General features: G+C 45.2%; 1 protein-coding gene across 1 annotated transcript; it reads left to right on the plus strand.

Moving 5' to 3' along the window:
- Nucleotides 1-2970: 2970 nt before the first annotated feature.
- Nucleotides 2971-19231, plus strand: NIM1K (NIM1 serine/threonine protein kinase). Its single transcript, XM_034773295.1, has 3 exons — nucleotides 2971-4136; nucleotides 16687-16955; nucleotides 18328-19231. Exons 1-3 carry the CDS (start codon nucleotides 3845-3847, stop codon nucleotides 19075-19077), a joined length of 1311 nt encoding a protein of 436 aa, XP_034629186.1. The 5' UTR covers nucleotides 2971-3844; the 3' UTR covers nucleotides 19078-19231.
- The last annotated feature ends 2531 nt before the right edge of the window (nucleotides 19232-21762 follow it).

The raw sequence follows: 21762 nt of genomic DNA on the forward strand, positions 1-21762 counted from the left end.
GGTCTGGAGGCACGGGGCTGCCCGAAGCCGGTAGCGCTTGGGCAGCCCGGCTCTTAAACAGAGCCGAAGAGTCGGGGAGGAGCAGAGCCGCCATTTTCCCGGACATGTTCCACTTTTTGGCAGTTCCCCCCGGACGGGGGTTTGACTGCTGAAAAGCCGGACATATCCGGGAAAAAGAGGACATATGGTAACCCTAGTATAGATGTTTTGACTAATGGGGTCAAACACTAACACAACAGCAATGTTGGCTTTGAAGATTTCCTAAAGTTTGATGCCTTCATTCCTTTTGTCTTGCTGGTGGCTCTAATATCACTAGTATTGTTTCTTAGCAATGAGCTTAATCAGACAGACAGCAGGCAGGCCAACTGTTGTGGGTCACTAATAAGCCAGGTGAGTTACAAAACTGAAATACTTTGGGGCATAAGTTGCCCTTCAGTACATGTGGCTCCTGGCTGTGGTAATGTCAATCTCTCCAGTCTGTCTGTCTCGCTCCTGGAATTAATATTATTTATTATTAAGGCATCTGTGAAGTACCCTTCACCACAGTATTTGGGTGCATTCTACATCAGTGGTTTTCAACCTGTGGTCTGCAGACCCCGGGGGGTCCACAGACTATGCCTAAGGGGTCCATGAAAGGTTGCCATTGCAGACCACAGGTTGAAAACCAGTTTTATGGCAGACCCTTGGAAGTCTGCAGACTATATCTAAGATTTCCAAAAGAGTTTGCACCTCCATTCAACATTTTTTAGAGCTCTGCAAATGAAAAAAGGTTGAAAACCACTGTTCTACATGATTTAGATTAAAGAGTAAGACAACATTGCCCACAGAGGGAGAGCATATACTCCATTAGCTCCTGCAGAACTGAAATAGCTCATCTTAAAGGACTGAGGAAACCTAGCCAGTGGGCTAAGTGCCAGGAGATTGCAGGGCCTGCAATTAGCAGGAGGGCTGGAAAAAGAAATTAATCTGAGGCTGTGTTCTAAAAGTGGCCATCTTTGGGCTCAAGCAAATATTTGGTAAGCATAAATTCCAGAAGGACCTGGTGCTGAGAATGCCTTGACCCAGTTTCCTCTTTGTCTGGACAGACAGAGAGATCTGGGTTAAAGCATTCTCATAGCCATGATATTGAGCTTCCATATACACCCCTCTAGCTGGCCTCTCTTTGCCCATAATGAATATATTACACAAGAACTGTTCACATAGGTCTATGTGACAGACCACAAGAAGGATTTTCTTCAGCCCTTTGTACAGCTGATTGGTGCAAAGGCATAGGTAATTCTTGCAGAAAATGGCCTTTACTGTTGAGTATCCTCTGTGTGCCCCATCAGTATAAGTAGGCTGATTCTTTCACACAGGCTACCGAATGAGCTGACAGGCATAATGATGAGCTAGATTTCTGTGGTTAATTTTCTTTGCCATTAGCACTACCTTAGTGAATCTTTTTTTTGCATTTCTGGTTTCTGCTCTCTGACTCCAACAAACATAACTTTGACAGCAAAGCAGAACTTCATGTTGGCAGCCTCAGATAGCAGAAATATCCAGGGTAGAGCCTGGGTGCTGAGGGGAGCATACTTAAAATGGTTTTTCACCTCTGTTTAAAGGCTCAGTAAGTGCTTTTTAAAAGGGAGCAAGTCCTACTGGTGCAGCATATGCATCAGACCTACAGCTGATTCAGGGTGGGCTGGGCCCTAGCTATGCCCCATCTAGGGTATGTCTGCGCTGCAATTAAAAACCTGCAGCTGGCCTGTGCCAGCTGACTTGGGCTAAGGGGCTGTTTAATTGTGGTGTAGATGCTTGGGCTCAGGCCGGAGCCTGTGAGGTGGGATGCTCCCAAAGCTTGGCCTGCAGCCCAAGCCCAAATGTCTACACTGCAATTAGATAGCCCCTTAGCCTGAGCTCCACAAACCCAAGTCAGCTGGTAGAAGCCAGCCATGGGTGTTTTATTGCAATGTAGAGATACCTCTAGTCACTCCCTATTCGGCATACCCTGTGTTAGCTTGTGCTCCTGAAGTGCAAGCCCCGACACCTTGGCTGCTCCCATAGCACTTGCACAAGGGAAGGAAGGGTGGGTTATCTGTGCCCTCTCACCACTCTTGTGCACCCATGCTGGAGAGCCAGAACCTAGTGATGAACAGCATCTATACTGCTGTGATATAGTAAAGACTTTGGTTGGGTTACTGTCAGGAGTTTAATTAAATAATAATACTTAGCTCTTATTGCGCATTTCAGCTCTTCACAAAGGAAGGTGAGTATCGTTTCTGGGGCACAGCGAGATGATGTGACTTTGTCTAAGGTCTAACAGCAAGAGAAGAGAAACCAGGTCTCCTGACTCCCAGTCTAATGCCTTATTCACAATACCTTCCATTTCTCCACCTATCCCCAGTGGCACAGAGAACTTGTCTTCGAGCCAGCCAGCTTCATCCTGCAATATATGCAGGACATGAGTGGTAACATCCCTTTAAATGTGATACCGTAGCTAACTATCTGCCAAAACTCAAGGCCTTGAGTCATTGAGATGTCTTCACCATCTTTACGTACCTCACAGACTCCACATACTTAAAGTGATAATCATTTTGTTGGTCTAATTCTATGTAATCAGTTATGTAAGGATATTGCTCCTGTGTCTGTGCATGGGTGAGGGAGGCTAGAGGCAGCAGCTTCTTTAACATTTCCACGCCTTCTGTGCACAAACTGGTACTGCTGGATATACAAATGATTAACAGTGTCTGATAAAATTCCTCTTCCTGCCCAGTTATCAGCAGGTAGAGGGGAAAGAACATCTTACTATTATCATGTTAAGTGATTGCTTGTAAGTATGTTTTAGTTCAAGCTGTAATTTGTATGTGTGCCAAAACCAAACAGTGTGGACTGTGGAAATAAAACTGGTAAATGATCTATGCTATAATGTAACTCAGTGAAACATGAGGCTATTTATATAAAGGGTTTAATGACTTTCTTCATCTCTCTTCTTAGGAAGACAACGCGTCTTGCAAAATTTTGAGAAGGCTCAAGGCTTTAAAGAAGGCTCGTCTAAATAAAGGAGGGTTAAAGTGACATTGCAGTTACTTAATCCTGTGCTTTCCTTCCATGTGACTCGAACAAGACTGAGGTGCAGCTTTTCTTTTTCCCGGTGCAGAGATTATACTGCTCCTAGCATCCTCCAGCAGCAATTCTGCACATCAAAGTAGCAATGGAAATTAAACAAAGCAGTGGCAAGCATTTTACAGCAGGGCTGCAAGGTAAAGGTCAGGCATTTCCAAATCACAGTGAAAAGCTTGCTGGCTGAAAAATGAATCAAAGGAAAATCCAACTTTCAGCTTTTGGACTGAGCACTGAACCAAGAAGGACTGCATCAAATCCTACCGAAGGTTAGCTGTTCAAAGTGATCTGACAGCTTTTGGACTTATTCAAAGTAGTTATTGAGCTACCAGTCTGAGGTGTGCCTGTCAGTGTTTTCAGGGCAGCAAACTAGAACCTGAAAGTTAAAGAAGTGTCAAATGTACTGCATTTGTTTGCACTCCATTGAAAATGGACTCTTTGCTTTTGTATGTGTACAGTTTACAGCTTACAGCTTTAATTATCAAGCCTTTTTTTATCTTACAGATAAGGATTTAAAATTGCTCACTGGAGAGTAAAAGCCAATTGGCTTGTAATTTTACTTCTGATTTTGGACAGAACCAGCAATAGATATATGATGGCAAATTTGGTTTTTAAGTCATTTCCACATTGATCTTTGGACCTCAGGCAATTTTTGTTCGGGTTATCACAATTCTGTTATGTCCAGGATTGTATTCCACTGGAACAGCTTGTTAAACCAAATGGAAATGTGATTGCTCTGTGGACTATGACAACAAGCTATATGAATGGCGGAGGTCTTGGAAACCACCGATATGCCAGGTGGAATCGTGAGGACAGTGGAGAGGACTACGGGCGGGCTGAGTGCTATGGAGAAGATGAAGAGGGCAGGAAGCGCAGGCTGACCCCATTTGAGAAGCTAACCCAGGATATGTCCCAGGATGAAAAGGTGGTGAAGGAATTAACTCTGGGGAAGAGGATTGGATTCTATCGAGTGAGAGGGGAAATAGGGAGTGGGAATTTCTCACAAGTGAAGCTTGGAATTCATTCTCTAACCAAAGGTAGGCAATGCCAGTTGCAACACATGTTATGATTGTGGTGGTGCTGTGTATATATATGGTGCAGGGTTCTTTGGAATGAAAGGGACTGTGTGAATCCTACATACCTATACAGTTGTGGCAACATGTATTTATAGGCAGGGACACAGGTAAATGCTTAGGACTAGATTATCCCTTGCCCTTGAAAGGGGGAAGGATCTTTCCTCTATCTAGCACCTCCTGTGCCAGATTCAAGGAAAATTACAGTCTCTGTGTTCCAGGGCTTGCACAGGTTGTATCCCTTGGCTTTCAACCACCCCAAATAAAATGGAGCCTTGGGCCTGCCCCAACATCACACAATACAGCTCATTAAAGGGTGGTTCTGTGTGCACATACCCCTGAATTCCTTGGAGCACTTGGAAGGATTGTGCCTGTCCCCAGCGTCCTCCTGATCAGTATTGCTCTGCAACCCTTGCTCCAAACCAGCGGAGCTAGTGTTAGCAACAGCAGGAATGTTTTAAAGAAAATTTCCTTAGTGTAGGCGAGGCTGTTGCATGCAGGTAATGATGATCCTGCTGGGAAATGTTATGTGTGTTTTGCTAACTCAGTACTGCAAGTTGCTCATTCCCCCAGCCACAAGTGAGGGAGATGGGAGTGGCCTTCTAGGAAGAGACAACCTAATGTGCAGGCCCAGCCATTCTCAGAGAGGAATGCTAGGAGCATCCAGGCCTGGGGCAGAGACTTCAGCTAGGTTTTCATAATTCATAGATTTTAAGACCAGAAGGGACTGTAATGAGACCTACTCTAACCTCCTGCATAACTCAGACCAAAGAATCTCATCCAGTAATTCCTGTGTTACTTCATTTTGAATTAATGTTATGAATAAAACCAAACTCTCAGAAGGGGTAAGTTTTTTGACCTGCTGCAGCTTGTGTGGGCTGTGTAGGGAGCAAGGTGGGAAAACCACCGGCCCAAACCCCAGTGGCATCTGCAGCCACGTGAGAGCTGAATTAAGCCCCAAATGTCAATGCTAACCTCAGCTTTCCTTCTTTTTTGTTTTGAGTGGATGTGTCCATTTTAATCCCTTTTTATTGTGAAGTTAGCCCCCAGCACTAGGGCTGTATGTCTGCATGGGGAAGCCACAGGTTGCTGTCTTTGCCACAGTGCAATGTGACCAATGCTACAGCAGTGAAAAATATCCCATTTGGAGAAAAACAGTCCTTTCAATTGTGTTTTGGTCAAAGCCAAAGGTCTCCATTTTTTCTCTTAGGCACCATCTTACTGTTCTTGCTTTCTGCACCAGTTCACATGAGTAGCTGGGTAATACCCTTAGAGCATCTAGTTCTATAACAAAAACTACACTGCAGTTGAACACCCGTGACTGGCCTGTGTCAGCTGACTCAGGCTCGCGGAGCTCAGGCTATAGGGCTGTTTAATTGCAGTATAGATGTTCGGACTCAGGCTGGATGGAGTCCAGGCTCTGGGAGCCAGTGAGCAGGGAGGGTCCCAGAGCCTCGGCTTCAGTCCAAGCCCAAACGTCTACACCACAATTAAACAGCCTCATAGCCTGAGCCCCATGAGCCCGAGTCAGCTGACTCGGGCCAGCTACGGATGTTCAGTTGCAGTGTAGACGTACCCTCAGCGGCAGTTGCGTGTTGTGCAGCAGATCTTGCGGATGGGCACTTTTCTGTGTGCACAGGATGATGCCTATTTTCTCCTTTAGGGAGAGAGTCATAGAATGTAAGGCCAGAAGGGACCACAAGGCCATCTAAACTGACCTCCTGTATATCACAGGCCACCAACACTACCCGGCACCCACACACTAAACCCAACAACTGAAATTAGACCAAGGAATTACAGCCCTCAGGAGACGCAACTATTATGAGCCACAAACTATTATAGGCACATTCAAGCAAGTTGTAAATGAACCCTGTTGAGAATGTATCCAAGGTCTGGGTGCACACAAGCTTTGGATACATGCGGAGTGCACTGATTTGGAAAAAAGGATTCAGTTTGCCAGGCTGTGTCTGCACCGCTCTACTTCCACCTTCCCCCTCCCAGTTCTGGCAGGCCTGAGAAAGGTGGTATTTAATAGACAAGAGATCATCAGTGTCATGCTGTGTAGGGTTAGGGGGCAGAAAGGCAACAGTGCCCCTCTGCAGTCTCTCCACAACTGTCACTCCAATTCCTAGCCTGGACTAGGGGCTGTGACTTCTGCACAATCCCAACATAGGGGTTTGTGTCCACTGGATCTATGTAACCCTGCCCCTTAATGTCCTGTCCACAATGGTGAATTCAGAACAGGCCCTGGGCCCACCTTTGCTACACTCAGGGGTGCTGAGTCCCTTTGTGTGTCCACTCTCTAGCTGCCAACATCCAGTATAGCAGAACTACCATAGTCCACTACAGCGGAGGCCTACTACAGTCCTTACGTTCTTAGGTGAATGTCAGTATCAGTTATGCCCCAGGTTTTAATATGTTTTCTTAGACCAATATCCTCTGCTGTGCATTGCACAATCAAACCTCACCTTACCCCCACACTGCAATGTAGGTGGGGATCATTAGCATTTATACTGCAGAATTCACTCCTGGTGGAACCGTGCCCCCATGCTTTGACTTCCAAATCAACAGCTGCATGAAAACCTGGAATAGGGGCTATTCCTCAGTCACTCTCAGGAGTCATTTATTGGCCGAGATACAAAAAATGCCAAACTGCATCAGATTTTAAATTCAAGTTTATGGAAATATATACAAAGAACAGGCTTTAACAATGTTCATTGTAGTTTTCCAGTCTTTCTAATTTCTGGTAAATAAAAAGTTGATACCACAATCAGTGGATACTGACTTCTGCCATGTGACAAAGGTAAGAACCTTTTGAAACACTGATCTGTGTCAGGTGACTGGTGCAGGGAAACAAAGACAAATCTCTCACAAGGATTCCTGAATGTCACAACTTTAGTATAAAACCTATGACACACATATGTAAATTTCAATTAGGATTCAATCAGTGTTCATAAAAAAGAGTTCACCCTACCATTGCCTGAAAACAATGGGAAGAGACACCACTTTCCCTCCCTGACTTCCCATTTTTCCCTGTGCCCTTTTATCCCTTTCTCCTCTTTTTGATCTTCATTTCCATCTCTTTCTCATGGCCCATCTCTTTCCTTCTTGCATTCACTCTCCATCCAGTCCAAGAAATGTTTTAAAGCCCCAAGCCCTTCCCTTTTTTTATTCTTCTCTTCTCTATACATATACAGAATACATATATATTCTAAAGGTTTGCAAACCCTCCATATTTCCCCATGCATGAGGCTTTTGTTCTATTTTCTTAGCTCTCCTGGTACCAGTGAACAGTGTATCTGCTGCATGTGACCCACAATATGTTGCTTGCTTTGTTGGTTCATCAGTGAGTTTGCTTTCCAGGAGAAGCAGTATCTTGTCATTGATATTAAAGATGTTGCTCAATCACACAGCAATAAAGGGAATACCTAGGAAAGGAAGGAGCAGGGAGGACATCAGGGTCAGAGGTTGGTCTGGGCCTGCATGTATGTTACTGAATCCTGGAGAGATATCACTTTGGCCTACAAATAGGGCTTGCTGAAAATTTTCCACTGAAGCTTTGTATTTATGGAAAATTGGAGTTCAAGTAAACAAAAATTTTTGTGGGAAATCTGCTTTCCTTGAACCATTTGGGGTTTTTTTTTCCACCACAAAACTGAATTTTTTGGGCTCTCTTTGGCTGACAATTTTCATTCTTTAATTTTCAACCCTAAAGGGGGTTACAAATTTGGATGAAAAGTCAACATTCTCCAGGAGCATTTTTCAACTAATTCTACTTATTAGCTCATGTTTTCTCATAAATTAAGCAGAGTCAGGTCAGGTTAGTATTTGGATGAGAGACCAACACAAAAACACTTACATGCTTCAGGAAGGGGTGTTAGTAATTCCACCTTGCTGAACCAATGTGCCATCATGGTGTTAGGTGGCACTGGCCTATTGGAAGAGTTGTCTTTTGACTAAGACATAAATCAGACGTCCACATTATTTATGGCTTATAAAAATTCTCATGATCTTTTTGCAAGAGTTCTGGTGTTATCCTGATGTCCTGGACAAATTCTAATTATATTCTGCCTCTTGAAATTCCACTCATTATTAAAATTGGAAATAATGTTACTCTTCACCCTCTGTTAAAAAATGCTAAAAGGTTCTTTTGCTCAGCAAGGACAACAAAACAAAGATCATTTGGCGTTCACAAGCCAAGCAAGTTTGGAGGTGCGGGAAGGCCTCCAAAAAAGAAGAGAAAATGATGTTTTTCAAAAGTTAAGAGAAAATTTTCAAAACGCTGTGGGGCTTAGTCTCCTTTCACTTTACAACTGTGTAACTGCAGCAGCTTAAGTCAGTTTATGTCTGAATTACACCAATGTGAGAGAGGAATCAGGCACTTCAGCTTTAAAATGGCTTTTCTGTTGTCGTTTTTTTAATCAATGTTCTCAGTAAATTTGTATCCTGTAATGAGATGTGGCACACGCAATGTGCAGGTGGATTAGTTACTTTTTTTAAAAAAAGTCATGAGAGAGACTGAAAAATCAGCTTATAATAAGAAGCACGCTTCAATCTTAACTGCTATAATAGAATATCAGTCACTATAGTATCTGAACACTTATATTGGTCATGAAAAAGGATATATTGTAAGCTTTGCGTATGGCAGTATTTCTATTGATTTAATTGTTGCCCAGTAAAATGCCAAAGTAATAAGGATTCTCTATTCTAGGATTTGTAAATTGCATTTTTGTGAGTGTAATGTATAATTACATTTCCTCACTGGGGACAGGGTGGACCAGGCAGTTAATAATAGGATAAGGAGCCTTTCACGTCTAGATCACCAATCTGAATCCTGCCAAGGCCGTTATTAACGATAACTTAACATTGGATAGCTGGTGTGTTGTTACATGAAATGATTTGGTGATTTCTGGCTGTTTCAGACCGGGCAGGCGTCCACATCATTGAACCACTACCAGTACCAGAGCTGGATTAGTCAGCAAAAAAGGACTTAACAGATCAGGTTGGAAGCTTGTCCTGCCATGGCTCATGTTGCACAGACTTGTTCTGTGCATTTCAAAAAAATTCCTCATATGTTGGGCTAAAATTGCAGCATCTTTTAGAAGCATCACATTAACTAATATATATAATTCCAGTTTTGATATCTGGATGGTTTTATGCATTTTAAATTACTAGGAAACATAAATGATGCAAAATGTGGACGTTTCTTAACATGTACAGTGCCAAATTTATATCTGTTAGAATGATATTTCACCCAGACACATTGCAGTGGTTAACTGAAGTTAAAGAATGTTGCAATAATAGCAATATTCAAGACAAAGGGTTTTTTTTCAGATTGCTTTATTAACACACACGTATGCCCCCTCCCCCCAGAGTAAGGCCTGCTCATGTGCTCCCATTGAAGTAACTAGGGGCTCCTAGATGTAGACAATGGTGATACTTCTGTTACCTTAGGATCCAAAGTGCTGAGTTCCTAGGTACAGGATTTGGAGCTATAATGAAGATTCAAGGTTTTAACTTTTGACCTAACTCAAAATGTAAGATGATCAACTATTAGAAAATTAATTGACTGAGGCCAAAGTTGCACTTAAAGTACATCCTGGCTTCTTTGTTGCTTTGCAAAGCAATTCCTTCATGCCTATTTTAAGCTTTGTTTCAGACGTTTACATCGGCAGCAAAGATTAGACTCTGTCTGATACCATGGACAAGCTTAAAGTAACCTTATCTTACAAAAATAGCAGATTTAATTTCCAGAATGATCCATTGATCCAATGATCCTGATTCAAAGGTGGGTCTGAGAAGAAGAGTGACTGTGGGAATAAGTGGTGAATAAGATTCCTTAAATAGTAACTGGGCCAACAAGAAAGTTAAATGATGCTATAGCTCAGTGGTAGGCCACTGAGCAACAATGGGGGGCAAACCAAGTTCAAGCCCCTGCTCTAATGACACTCTTTAGGCATTGATACAAAGTGGAACAGCTGCAGTAGGAAAGAATAAGAGAGCCACGCCCCAATACCCTGGCTGTCTGAGCATTTAACTTAGAGGTAGGAGAGCTGGGTTCAAGTTGCTACTCCTCAGCTGGGGGGTCTGAACCTGGGTCTCCCATGTCCTGAGTGAGTGCTCGGAGTAGTGGGCTATTGCATTCAAGGGAGGCACCACCTCCTTCTTGGTTTTTGTGAGAAAGGACTGATCGGGCTTAGGTTAACTTTAGGAGAGGGTTTCCAGCGTGAATCCCAAATCGAGGGAGATACCTCTCTCGCTTTCAGTGGTGGGGCTTAGGCCCATCCCTCTCCACAGCATTTCTTATCGATTAGCTTAGCTTGCTCCCTGCTCAATATGCTGGCGTTTGTCAATCCCATTCGTAGGCACCTAACTCTCCCTATGCGTTGTATAGGGAGCTGGGCAATGAACTCAGGGCTGTGGAGTCCATTAGGCAGCAGGGCATCTAAAAGTTAGGTGTTGCAATGCTGAGTCTAAGCCCCGTTAGGGATTCAGCCCCGGGTGACTTTGGGTGCCTACAGAGAGTAGCAGCAGCTGAGTAGTGGTTGTGTGAATACCAGTGGTGCCTAAAGTGGCAGTTTGGTGCCTAACCCCCCCTTGTCAATTTAGCCTTAAGATTCTAGCCTCTTGCACCAACCTGATCATATGATAACATACATTGTTGAGGCAGGTGCAAAATACCAAGGGGTTAGTCACCCTTGTGAATGGACAGACAATGGACAAAACGAAGAGGGATAAGCAGAAAGGGAATGTGATCGATCCCTAGCAAGTAGCATTGATTTTGCCAGTGTTTGCATCCAAACCAGTTAGGCTTTTAACAAGCTTGTTTTTGGGGTGTTTCCACTGCCCATTTCCAGTGCAGTAGCTGTCCATGTTCCAGCTATTGCTGTAATTCCTGCTTTTTCCACTGAAGCCTCTTGAAGCCACAATGGTTACCTAGTGGATTGAGGACTGGAGAATGTAAAGTTATAACCTGGACAGAACTAACTTTGCTACTCAACTAGATGAAAACAAAGGTACTTAGGCCCTTGCACAAAATTCTTGCTTGGCTGCTACCAACACAGTAGGTGCTTAAATGCACTTGGCAGCTAAATTTTTGCTGTAAACCCACTTGGCCCCCAAAGTTTTTGCAGGCCAAAACTGCCCATACATACTGCTACCATACATACTGCTACCATACTTTAGGCAGCTGGATACCTGTCTCCACCTGGAACCCAGAGTGATCCACAAAGCCCAGGATTGTCTACCTTACTCACCTCTGGGGCCCAATCCAGTACGTGTGCTCAGAAGCCACCTACCAGATCAAGTACCTACTGCTAAGTATGACTATACCAATGAACTGCTCCTGCTGCTTGGTGCTACTCTGGTGATGCAAAGCAGCCATGCTTACATACATATCATCAGTAGATTGTGACCCCATTTCTTCACCACAGTGAACATGTTGTATACATAAATGGATAACTGGTTAAACTTAGTGTAGCAGCAGCTTTGTGTCATTGGAATAGCATAAAAAAAGCAGGATTTGTTTACAGATGAATCTACATTAAGATCTACATTAAGCAGTGGGTTATGTGCTCTTTGATGAACCACAATGAAGACATTTTAGTCTCAATGCATAGGTGCTGACTCCGTGGGCTGGAGCACCCATGGAAAAAAATTAGTGGGTGCTGAGCATTCATGGGCAGCCACGCTCCCCTCCCCCCAGTGCCTCTGCTGATCAACTTCTCCCCCTCCCTCCCAGTGCCTCCCGCCTGCCTGCGATCAGCTGTTCTGAGGTGTGCAGGAGGCACTGGGGGGGGGAGGGAGGAGCAGAGACGGGAAGCACTCAGGGGAGGGGACGGAACTGGGGGGAAAGAGGTGGGGCGGGGATGGAGACTGGGGGAGGGGTCAGCGGGGCCTGGGACAGAGCGGAGCTGGGGGTTTGAACACTCCTGGGGCCCAGAGGAATCTGTTGCCTGTGTCTCAACGTACAGGCTCTTTGGGACAGAGACCAGACCTTCCTCTATATTCAGCATTGTAGAAAGCACAATCATAGAAAGGTAGGACTGGAAGGGACCTCGACAGGTCGTCTAGTCCGGTCCCCTACACTGAGATAGGACCAAGTATTAGCTAGATTATCCCTGACAAGTTTGTCCACTCTGTTCTTTAAAACCTCCTTTACGGTGACCAGATGTCCCGATTTTATAGGGACAGTCCCAATTTTTGGGTCTTTTTCTTATATATAATTTTTCCTATTACGCCCAACCCCCATCCTGATTTTTCACACTTGCTGTCTGGTCACCCTAACCTCCTTTGATGGAGCTTCCACAGCTTAACTACCCTGACAGTTAGGAAGTTTTTCCTAATGTCTAACCTAAAATCGCCCTTGTTGCAATTTAAGCCCATTGCTTTGTGTCCTATCCTCAGTGGCTAAGGAGAACAATTAGGTGTGTGCACGCCACGTGCACAGTCATCTGAAAGTTTTCCCTTAGCCGCTCACGTCGGGTCAGCTGTGGATCCCCATGGAGTGGCGCCTTCCTGGCGCTGAATATATGCCCCTGCCGACATGGGCCCTCCTCACTTCCTTCTTGCCGGCTACTCCGATAGAGGGGTAGGTGGGTAGGTATTGGAATGGATATGAGCAACACATTTCGAAGAACAGTTACGAGAAGGTGAGTAACTGTTTTTTCTTCTTCGAATGAGTGCTCATGTCGATTCCAATTAGGTGACTCCCAAGCCTTACCTAAGCGGTGGGGTCGAAGTTATGGAGTTGCTGACTGGAGCACTGCTCTGCCGAAAGCTGCATCATCTCTGGCGTGCTGGACCGTGGCATAATGAGAGGTGAACGTATGCACCAAGGACCAAGTTGCTGCCCTGCAGATTTCTTGTATTAGGACCTGAGCCAGGAATGCCGACGACAAGGCCTGTGCCCTTGTGGAGTGTGCCTTAAGTGCCGAGGCCAGTATCTTGGCCAGCTCTTATCATGTGCGGATGCAGGATGTGATCCAGGAAGATATTCTTTGAGAAGAGACCAGGAGACCTTTCATCCAGTCTGCCACTGCTACGAACAATTGGTTTGATTTCCTGAATGGCTTAGTGCATTCGATGTAACAGGTTAGCGCCTGCTGAACACCCTGAGAGTGCAGCCTCTGCTCCTGACTACTGGCATGAGGCTTAGGATAAAAAACAGGCAGGAATATGTGACACAACCTTAGGAAGAAAGGCTGGGTGAGGCCTGAGTTACACCTTATCCTTGTGGAAAACCGTATAAGGTGGGTCAGAGGTGAGGGCTTTCAACTCAGACACCCTCCTTGCTGATGTAATGGCGACCAGGAAGTCTACCTCCCACGACAGGTAGAGAAGGGAGCAAGTTGCCAGTGGTTCAAATGGAGGCCCCATTAGTTTGGAGAGGATCAAGTTAAGGTCCAGCGCAGGAAAAGGCTGTCTAACGTGTGGATGTAGCCGTTCCAGACCCTTGAGGAATCGGCCAACCATGGGGTTGGCGAAGACGGAGCATCCAGATGCTCCCAGGTGGAAGGCCGAGATAGCAGCGAGGTGTACCTTTATGGATGCTGCTGCCAGACCTTGCTGTTTCAGGTGCAAAAGGTACTCTAGGACAGCGTTTCTCAAATGAGGCCACCGTGGCCACATGCAGCCACCAGGGGGTTTCCCTGCGATCACGACAGCTTCCTGAGTGGTGATGGGGTGGGGGGAGAAGCAAAGCATCTGCATCGCCCCTCTTCCTCCCTGTTCCTCCTGGATGCACAGCCCTGCATGGCCCCTGGAGACAGGTGGGGCACAACACTGCAGGAGCACAGTGAGTTCTCTACCTGGGGCGGGGCATGGAGGCAGCCCTGGGGCGATTGGGAGGCGGGCTCCAGCGGTGGGACTTAGGGAGCCTGGCTGCGCAGACCAGGGTTCCAGCCAGGAGGCTTCAGGTGCCAACACCCAGCTCCGGCTGCAGGATTTCAGGTGCTGACCCCTAGCTCTGGCCCCCGGCCCTGGCCTGTGGCCATGGGGCTTCAATTCAGGCTCCAACCCCTGGCCACGTGGCAGCAGGCTCCATTCCCTGTCTCTGGCCATGCGGTGACGGCCCCGGGACCGCCCCCCCACCCCGATCCCATCAGCTGCTGCTGGCCCTGGGCACCAACCTCTGACCCCAGCAGCAGCCGCTGGCCCTGGGCACCAAACCCCAGTCGCGTGCTCTGACCCCCAGTCCTAGCCGCTGACCCCAGGTGCCAACTTGTAGTCCCAGCCATGCGACAACAGGCGCCGGCTCTGGGTGCCAATCCCCAGCCCCGGGCGCACAGCGGCAGGCAGCGCTGGCCTCTGGCGCCAATCGCTGGCCCCAGGCGTGCGGCAGCAGGCACCAATCCCTGACCCCGGGTGTGCACTGATCCCTGACCCCGGGCACGCAGCAGTGGGTGCTGGTTTCAGCCTCATGGCGGTTGGGCACTGACCCCCGGATCTGGCCACGTGGCCCCAGGCTCCAGCACCCAGCTCCAGGGTCTGGCTGCGTGGCAGTGGGCACTGGCCCTGGGCTCCAACTCTCTGCCCTGGAGGTGCAGCTCCTGCCCCCAGCGCCGGGCTCTGGCCGCAGGTACCGACCCCTGGCTACCCAGCACCAGGTGCCAACCCCCGGCTCCAGCTACAGGCCTTACCACCCACCCTCCTCTGTCCTGGCCCCACATATCCATATCCCCCTACCCCTCACCCATTCAGTCCACCGCATCTACATCTGACACACACACACACTCTCACTCTCTCTTTCCCCCCCCAAACCCAGGGCTTAAATTGTCCTGGGCCTTGCTGAGAAAAGTGATCTTAACAAACATGCAAGTATCACCGCTCACAGCCTTCCAAATAGCTACTAAGTGTCCTGTGAAAAGTGATTGATAGTAACGAACACAAATATCACTTTTCACAGTAATGTTTTTATTATTGAGTCTGCCAAAAAAATCCTACATGAATAAATTACAGTTATGTGGATGTGTATATGTGCTATTTATTTGTTTTTCCTAAAGTTAATCAAGTATTTTAGGAAGAAGTGTCAGGGCAGGCACCAGCAAGAGTTAGTGGCCACACTCTCTGGCCACCAAAACACTTGTTGCGAGAACCCCTGCTCTAAGGTGAGAGATATAGGCGCCTGAAGTGGGGATGTACAATGCTGGTCACACCAGCAAGTAAACCTTTTCCACTTTGTGACCCTAGTGGAGCGTTTCCTGCTGCCGAGTAAGACCTCCCTTACCTGTTCCAAGCACAGAATCTCTATGGGGTTCAGCCAGGAAGCTTCCAGGCGGTGAGTTGGAGGGACTGGAGGTTGGGGGTGATGAAGACGACCATGGTCCTGAGTGATCAGGTTGGGGAGGAGTGGCAACGTGATCAAGGCATCTACTGACAGCTCCAGGAGCGTGGTGTACCAACATTGGCGAGGCCATGCTAATGCCAGCAGAATTATCTCTGCCCCGTCCCGGGGCCCTTGCGTAGGACCTTGTGCACGAGAGGGATCGGGAAAAAGGTGTACAATAGACGGTCGTCCCCCCCAGGGTAGCAGGAATGCATCCGTGATTGAGTCAGGCTGTGTTTCTGTAAGGAGCAGAACATTGTGCACTTTCTGTTGCTCTTGGTGGCGAACAGATCAACCTGGGGAAACCCCCCCTTTGGAAGATGGAGTGTATGACATGCGGCTGGATGGACCACTCATGATTGCAGAAAGATCTGCTGAGGTGGTCCGTCAGTGTGTTCTGAACTCCTGGTAGATAGGATGCTTCCAGGTGAATGGAGTGGGCTATGCAGAACTCCCACAGCCAGAGGGGTTCCCGGCCTAGGGGAGAGGAACGGGCTTCACCCTGCTAGTTGATGTTCCCCCATCATAACTGCCACACACACTGGCCTTGTAGCTGGGCCTGAAAGGTTTTGCGTGCTAGTTGTATGGCCCTTAACTCCTTGATATTGATATGGAGAGAGAGCTCGTCCTGCGACCTCCAGACACTTCAGACAAGAGTCGTGGGGGTCGCTGATTGGTATTGGTTTGCTGCAGGCTCTGCGGGGTTTGAACCCTTGAGCTCGTGGCATGCCCCGGAGCCCAAGGAGGGAAGGGTTAGGGATTGGGGGGGGAAAACCCACTCCCCAACCTTATCTATCACTATATACACTATTACTATTAACTAAGAACTAAACTACAACTATCAGAAAGTATGCTAAGGGAAGCACTTGCTAGGCAAGCGACTGTAGTTCCAATGACCCTCACCGGCGGTAAGAAGGACTGAGGAGGGACCGGGTTGGCTGGGGCATATATTCAGCACCATGAAGGCACCACTCCAGGGGGCTCCACAGCCTACCTGAAGGGAGCTGCCAAGGGAAAACTTTCCGACGACTGTGCACACAGTGTCCTAATTGGACCCGATGTGAGCAATCACTCGAAGAAGAATTGAGATTTTTAAAAGTTTTCAGTTAAATGAGGATTGTTTTAAATTAAGAGTGTTGCTATAAATATTTGTTTGCCTAACACATTCAAATACATTTTTCTCTCCAGAAAAAGTAGCAATTAAAATTTTGGACAAGACCAAGTTAGACCAGAAGACTCAACGTTTACTGTCCCGCGAAATTTCCAGCATGGAAAAACTGCACCACCCAAACATTATCAGACTTTACGAAGTGGTGGAAACACTGTCGAAACTGCACCTCGTGATGGAGTATGCAGGAGGTGGGGAACTCTTTGTTAAAATCAGCACAGAGGGAAAGTTAGCAGAAATGGAAAGTAAATTAATTTTCTCCCAGATTGCATCTGCTGTGAAGCACATGGTAAGTTGTTTTTCTGTAGGCCTAAGTTACCCTTCGTTACTTTAGCAGACTTCATGTAGGTATTTTTGTTTTGTTTTGCACCAAGTAGGAGTAGTGCTAATGAAAGGTTCCTGAAAGGCAGCTCTGGACACTAAAGTCCCCGTAGAACGGATACCCCATAGACTTCCCCAAATCACTATTCTTCAGCCTTTGTCTAGGGATACCACTTTTAGGGAGAGACACTACTGCTGTCTCCATGCCCATTCAGCTCTTGGCCTCTCTGTTTAATGCCTAACTATGCTGCCTTTGTGGTGTTTTTTTTTCCTGATATTATCACCGCTTCTTTGGGTATTGGACTGGGAGCACAAAACTCATTTCACATACAGCAACACACCAGTATGACAACTTTCCTTGCTCTTGTGCAGCGCTCTCATCCACGTGTAAAGTCATGACCCAGGTGTTACATCTGTAAGCACACTGAAAGAGAGAGTCTATATCATGCCAACTATTGGAACCAAGAATCAGCATGTTAGAGCAGCTTTCTGTTTTTGTAGGTAATGGAAGTGCTAATAATGGGGAGAGAGAACACAGCAGCTGAGAGGGAATAGCATAATGGCACCTGTTAGCATTGCCATAGTTTTAGAGTAAGTCAAGATCTAAAAAGTGATCATAGTCCCACTTAGAAGATCGTTATGGATCGAATTCAACCCTGGCCTAAACTTCAATAGAAGTCAATGGGAGTTTGGTCTGCTTTTTATAAAGACTAAAGACTAGAGGCTGCTGCGGTATTATCCAGAGAAACATTCAAAAAGAGATCAAAGGATGTTCTGTTTGGATACAGGATAGGCCTTTATGCACTATCGCATGCCTTGTGGCATTAAATTCTAGCCCCACACAAACACAGTAGTAAGATGGAGGTATGGTTAAAAGTACTTATCAGTAACATAAGGTAAAAAACATGAAAGATGTTGTAATTATTGCAAAAACAGTGTTATAAACTCCTTAAAAGAACTCTAAATATTAGGGTTAGGAAATGCAGGTAGGTTGTTTAGGCACTTTTAAACATACAGCTATGATTAATGCATGTGTTGTTATGGCGTCAGATTATACTAAAGACACCTTACATCTTTTTCTCCCCCACCCCTTTGGTGTTAGCACAAGGCAAAATTAAGTTTGTTCGGGCACCTTAACTGTGCATTTCCATACTTTACATCTAGACTTTCCTATTCCAACTATAGGGAAACAGTGGAGGACCTCAGACCCACTGTGTGGTAACTTGGCAAATGTTGACTTTTTAAATGGCAACTTCTGTATAGCAAAGAGAAAAAAAAATGAGCTGGAAAAGCCTTCGCATATATACTAATACTTAGTTTGCTTTCCTTTTGCTCTATAGCATGATAACAATATCATTCACCGGGACCTGAAAGCAGAAAATGTATTCTATACCAGTAACACCTGTGTGAAGGTGGGAGACTTTGGATTCAGCACAATAAGTAAAAAAGAGGAAACTTTAAACACTTTCTGTGGGTCTCCTCCTTATGCTGCCCCTGAGCTCTTCCGAGATGAAAACTATGTTGGTGTTTATGTTGACATATGGGCACTAGGCATCCTTTTATATTTTATGACAACTGGTACAATGCCATTTCGTGCGGACACAGTGGCCAAACTGAAGAAGTGCATTCTTGATGGGACATATAGCCTGCCTCTATACCTTTCAGACACTTGCCAGAAACTGATCAGAGGAGTTCTTCAGCCAGTCCCAACTGCACGATACTCTGTTGAATGTATTATGAAGAACGAATGGATGCAAGGGATACAGTATCCAAAAGCCTTGGATCCATTTAAACTGGATCCAAAGTATTTAGCAGAGACTAGTACCCTCAAAGAGGAGGAAATTGAAGTGAAAAATACCTTGGAAGATTTGGGAATCACAGAAGAACACATTCAAAATAACCATGGAAGAGATTCTCGAAGCTCAATAACTGGTATCTACCGAATTGTTTTGCACAGAGTGCAAAAGAAAAGAGCCCTGGAGACTGTTCCTATAGTCACGCAACCAGAATCCAAAGAGCAGGATTTAAAGAAAGGTCACAGTTCATACCGTGGTATCAGACATACATCTAAGTTGTGTTCAATTTTATGAATTGCATATAGCAGACTACATTCAGTAACTTTAACAAGGGGTTTTATTCATTTCACAGTAAGCTTTGATGTTACATTTTTGTAATTTTTAAATAAACCAAAACTGCCTTAACTCTCAAAATGTATTAGTTCATCCGGAGGACTGATGTGCTCAAACAGACTCGTTTGTGTTTGCACTTTGGCCCACAGACCTCACATGTAAAATGGAAGATATACTAACTGATTAACAAATACAAGTTGTTTAATGGATGTTGTCTTTTAATAATTGAGTAGAATTACTCAATATACTTGGGCTGATCTTTTAGGACAGCTATTTATAATATATGGCCACTTGCAGAAATATTACATTATTAGCCTGATGTTAAGTCACAACAGTACAGGAATCTAAATGATAACCAGATTTTGTCCATTGCAAATTGGCAATTTAAAGAGACTGATTCCTGAACAGCTGTGAATATTTATTTACAAGGAATCTATAAACTATTACTTAAGACTATTAGGTATTAAATGTTAGCGCTTCATTTTTAGCTATTACACCTTGATTGATAAAGAGGCTCTAACCTTTTTTTCCCTTTCTCATCATTAGTCCAGGATCAGCTTTTGAAAAATCCTGAAAATTGCTGTCATGTATCACAAGTTATCCTATATTTAAAGTCAAACCCTAACATGATGCTCCACTAACTCAAATCAAACATTTTTCACCTTTGTCTTAGTACCACTGTGAGAAATGCTGCGACTCCTGGATACAGTCAGCTATGCTGCCATCTACTGGACCTAGTATGGTTTGATCCTTGAGTGAATTAATAAGTAAGGCTACGATTTTGTCATGGATATTTTTAGTAAACGTCATGGGCAGGTCACGGGCAATGAACAAAAATTCACGGAAGCCGTGACCCGTCCTTGACTTTTACTAAAAACATCCCTGACAAAATGGGGAGGCAGGAGGGTCCACCACCCTGCCCCGCTGCATGCAGTGGCAGGGAGCTGCAGCCCCTCACCCCTGTCCAGTGGCTGGGAGCTTGGGCAGGTGGCTGGGAACTGAGGGGGGTTCTCTCCTGCACCTGGACTGCTGGGGAAGAGAGTCCCACTGCTGGCAGCAGTGGCTGGGCTGCTACAGGGCCCCAGTGTCATGAAGGTTGGAGAAAAAGTCACAGAATCTGTGATTTCTGCTACTCCATGACATACTTATAAGGCTATGAGTAAGGAGATGAGGCATCGAGAATGCAGAACTACAGCATACCTAGTCCTGCTCCAAATGAAGGCCACAGGCTATTGCTAACAGGACCAGACTCCAAGTTCATCTGGCTTTAGCTTCACTTATAGATTCAAACACTAATGTCCTTGCATAGGGCATTAAAGGAAACATACCACAATGCAGTGCTTCTGGCTCATGTTACTTCAGCAGTAAAGATTAGCACCGACAGCCAAAACAGTTTGTTTTTGTTTTACTTCTAATGGTCACTAGTATCAAAATCAATCACCAAATACCACAACCCATACACAAGAGTGGGATAGGGTGGGTTGTTTGTTTGGGGGTGGGGGGGGTGTTCTGATAGCCTAGTATTTTGTAGTAGTGGTCTCCTTGCTTTATTCACATTGCTATGTACCCTTTTAAGAGACAGATGCCCTATGCAATCCTTGTGTGTAAGATAGGAGACAAAGTTACCCCTACTTCTGCTTACATCAGAAGTTTGGGCTCTGCTCCCCCTACATCAACTTAAATACAAACTGTAAGAAAGTTTTCCTAATAGTTATATCACTATGAGCTGGCACAGTTAAAATAGCTACTTTGACAGCTAGAGGTAAGTCTGTTAGGCTCTGTAAAAACTGAAGTTGCACAGCTTCAGTTTGTATTACTAACAGACAACCAGAACTTCAGTTGCAGCTTTTCCATGTTTACACTGGCCTGGTAGGTTTTTAAATAGCTCTTTTTATACATTAAAAATGAAGAGGGTGGTTCAATATTCCTTCATTTGCTTTTATGTAGTAAAGGAGCTTGGATTTTTTTAAAATTAACAGAAAATTGACTGCATCGTAGTCAGAGATGAGTTCAGAGCAAGAAGGCCGTCAAGAAAAATTAAGCTATCAAGTCTTTTTCAAAATATTGAAGGAAAGGGGATGGGAATAGAACCGTTGCAGACTACAGATGCGTTAGAAATGGTTTGGGTTTAAAGAACAAGCAGTACAGAATATTGAAAGATACAATCCTAACACATGATTCTAAATATTTTTGGGTTAGAGTGCCAACTAGACAGTCTGATTAATTTTCCTCTTAACAGTCCACTACAGAACAGAAAAGGGAAGCATTTATACTAGAACACTGCATAGGTTGGGTTCCCTGATCAGTAACCTGTAAACTCTCCAGTATTTGCTGGGTCATTAGATTCTTCCTAATCCATTTGAGAGATGTATTCCAGAGCAGTTCAGCACTACACCAACACCGGTTTCAAATATCTCTAAAACTTTATTTACAAAAGCAGCTGCTTCAGTGTTAGTGAGGATGACAAGTAAATTTCTTTGTGCCAGTAGTTCTTGGCCTGTCCATTGCCAGCAATGGACTTTATTCTGTGATAAATTTGTCTTCTGGCAGCAAGTAGAGTTGCTCTTATGAAACTAAAAACCCAAACACTTGCAAAAGTATCTTCATGCATCATTTCTCCATCACTTTCCATAAAAGCACTTAGAC

This window comes from Trachemys scripta, chromosome 6 (genome assembly GCF_013100865.1).
Source record: "Trachemys scripta elegans isolate TJP31775 chromosome 6, CAS_Tse_1.0, whole genome shotgun sequence".
Taxonomy (NCBI): domain Eukaryota; kingdom Metazoa; phylum Chordata; order Testudines; family Emydidae; genus Trachemys; species Trachemys scripta.

Excerpts from the sequence above, each read along its gene's own strand:
- NIM1K (XM_034773295.1), top strand. The coding sequence starts at position 3,845 with ATGACAACAAGCTATATGAATGGCGGAGGTCTTGGAAACCACCGATAT. Across the intron at positions 4,137-16,686 it reads AATTCATTCTCTAACCAAAG|AAAAAGTAGCAATTAAAATT; the intron begins GTAGGCAATGCC and ends TTTTCTCTCCAG. Across the intron at positions 16,956-18,327 it reads CATCTGCTGTGAAGCACATG|CATGATAACAATATCATTCA; the intron begins GTAAGTTGTTTT and ends TTTGCTCTATAG.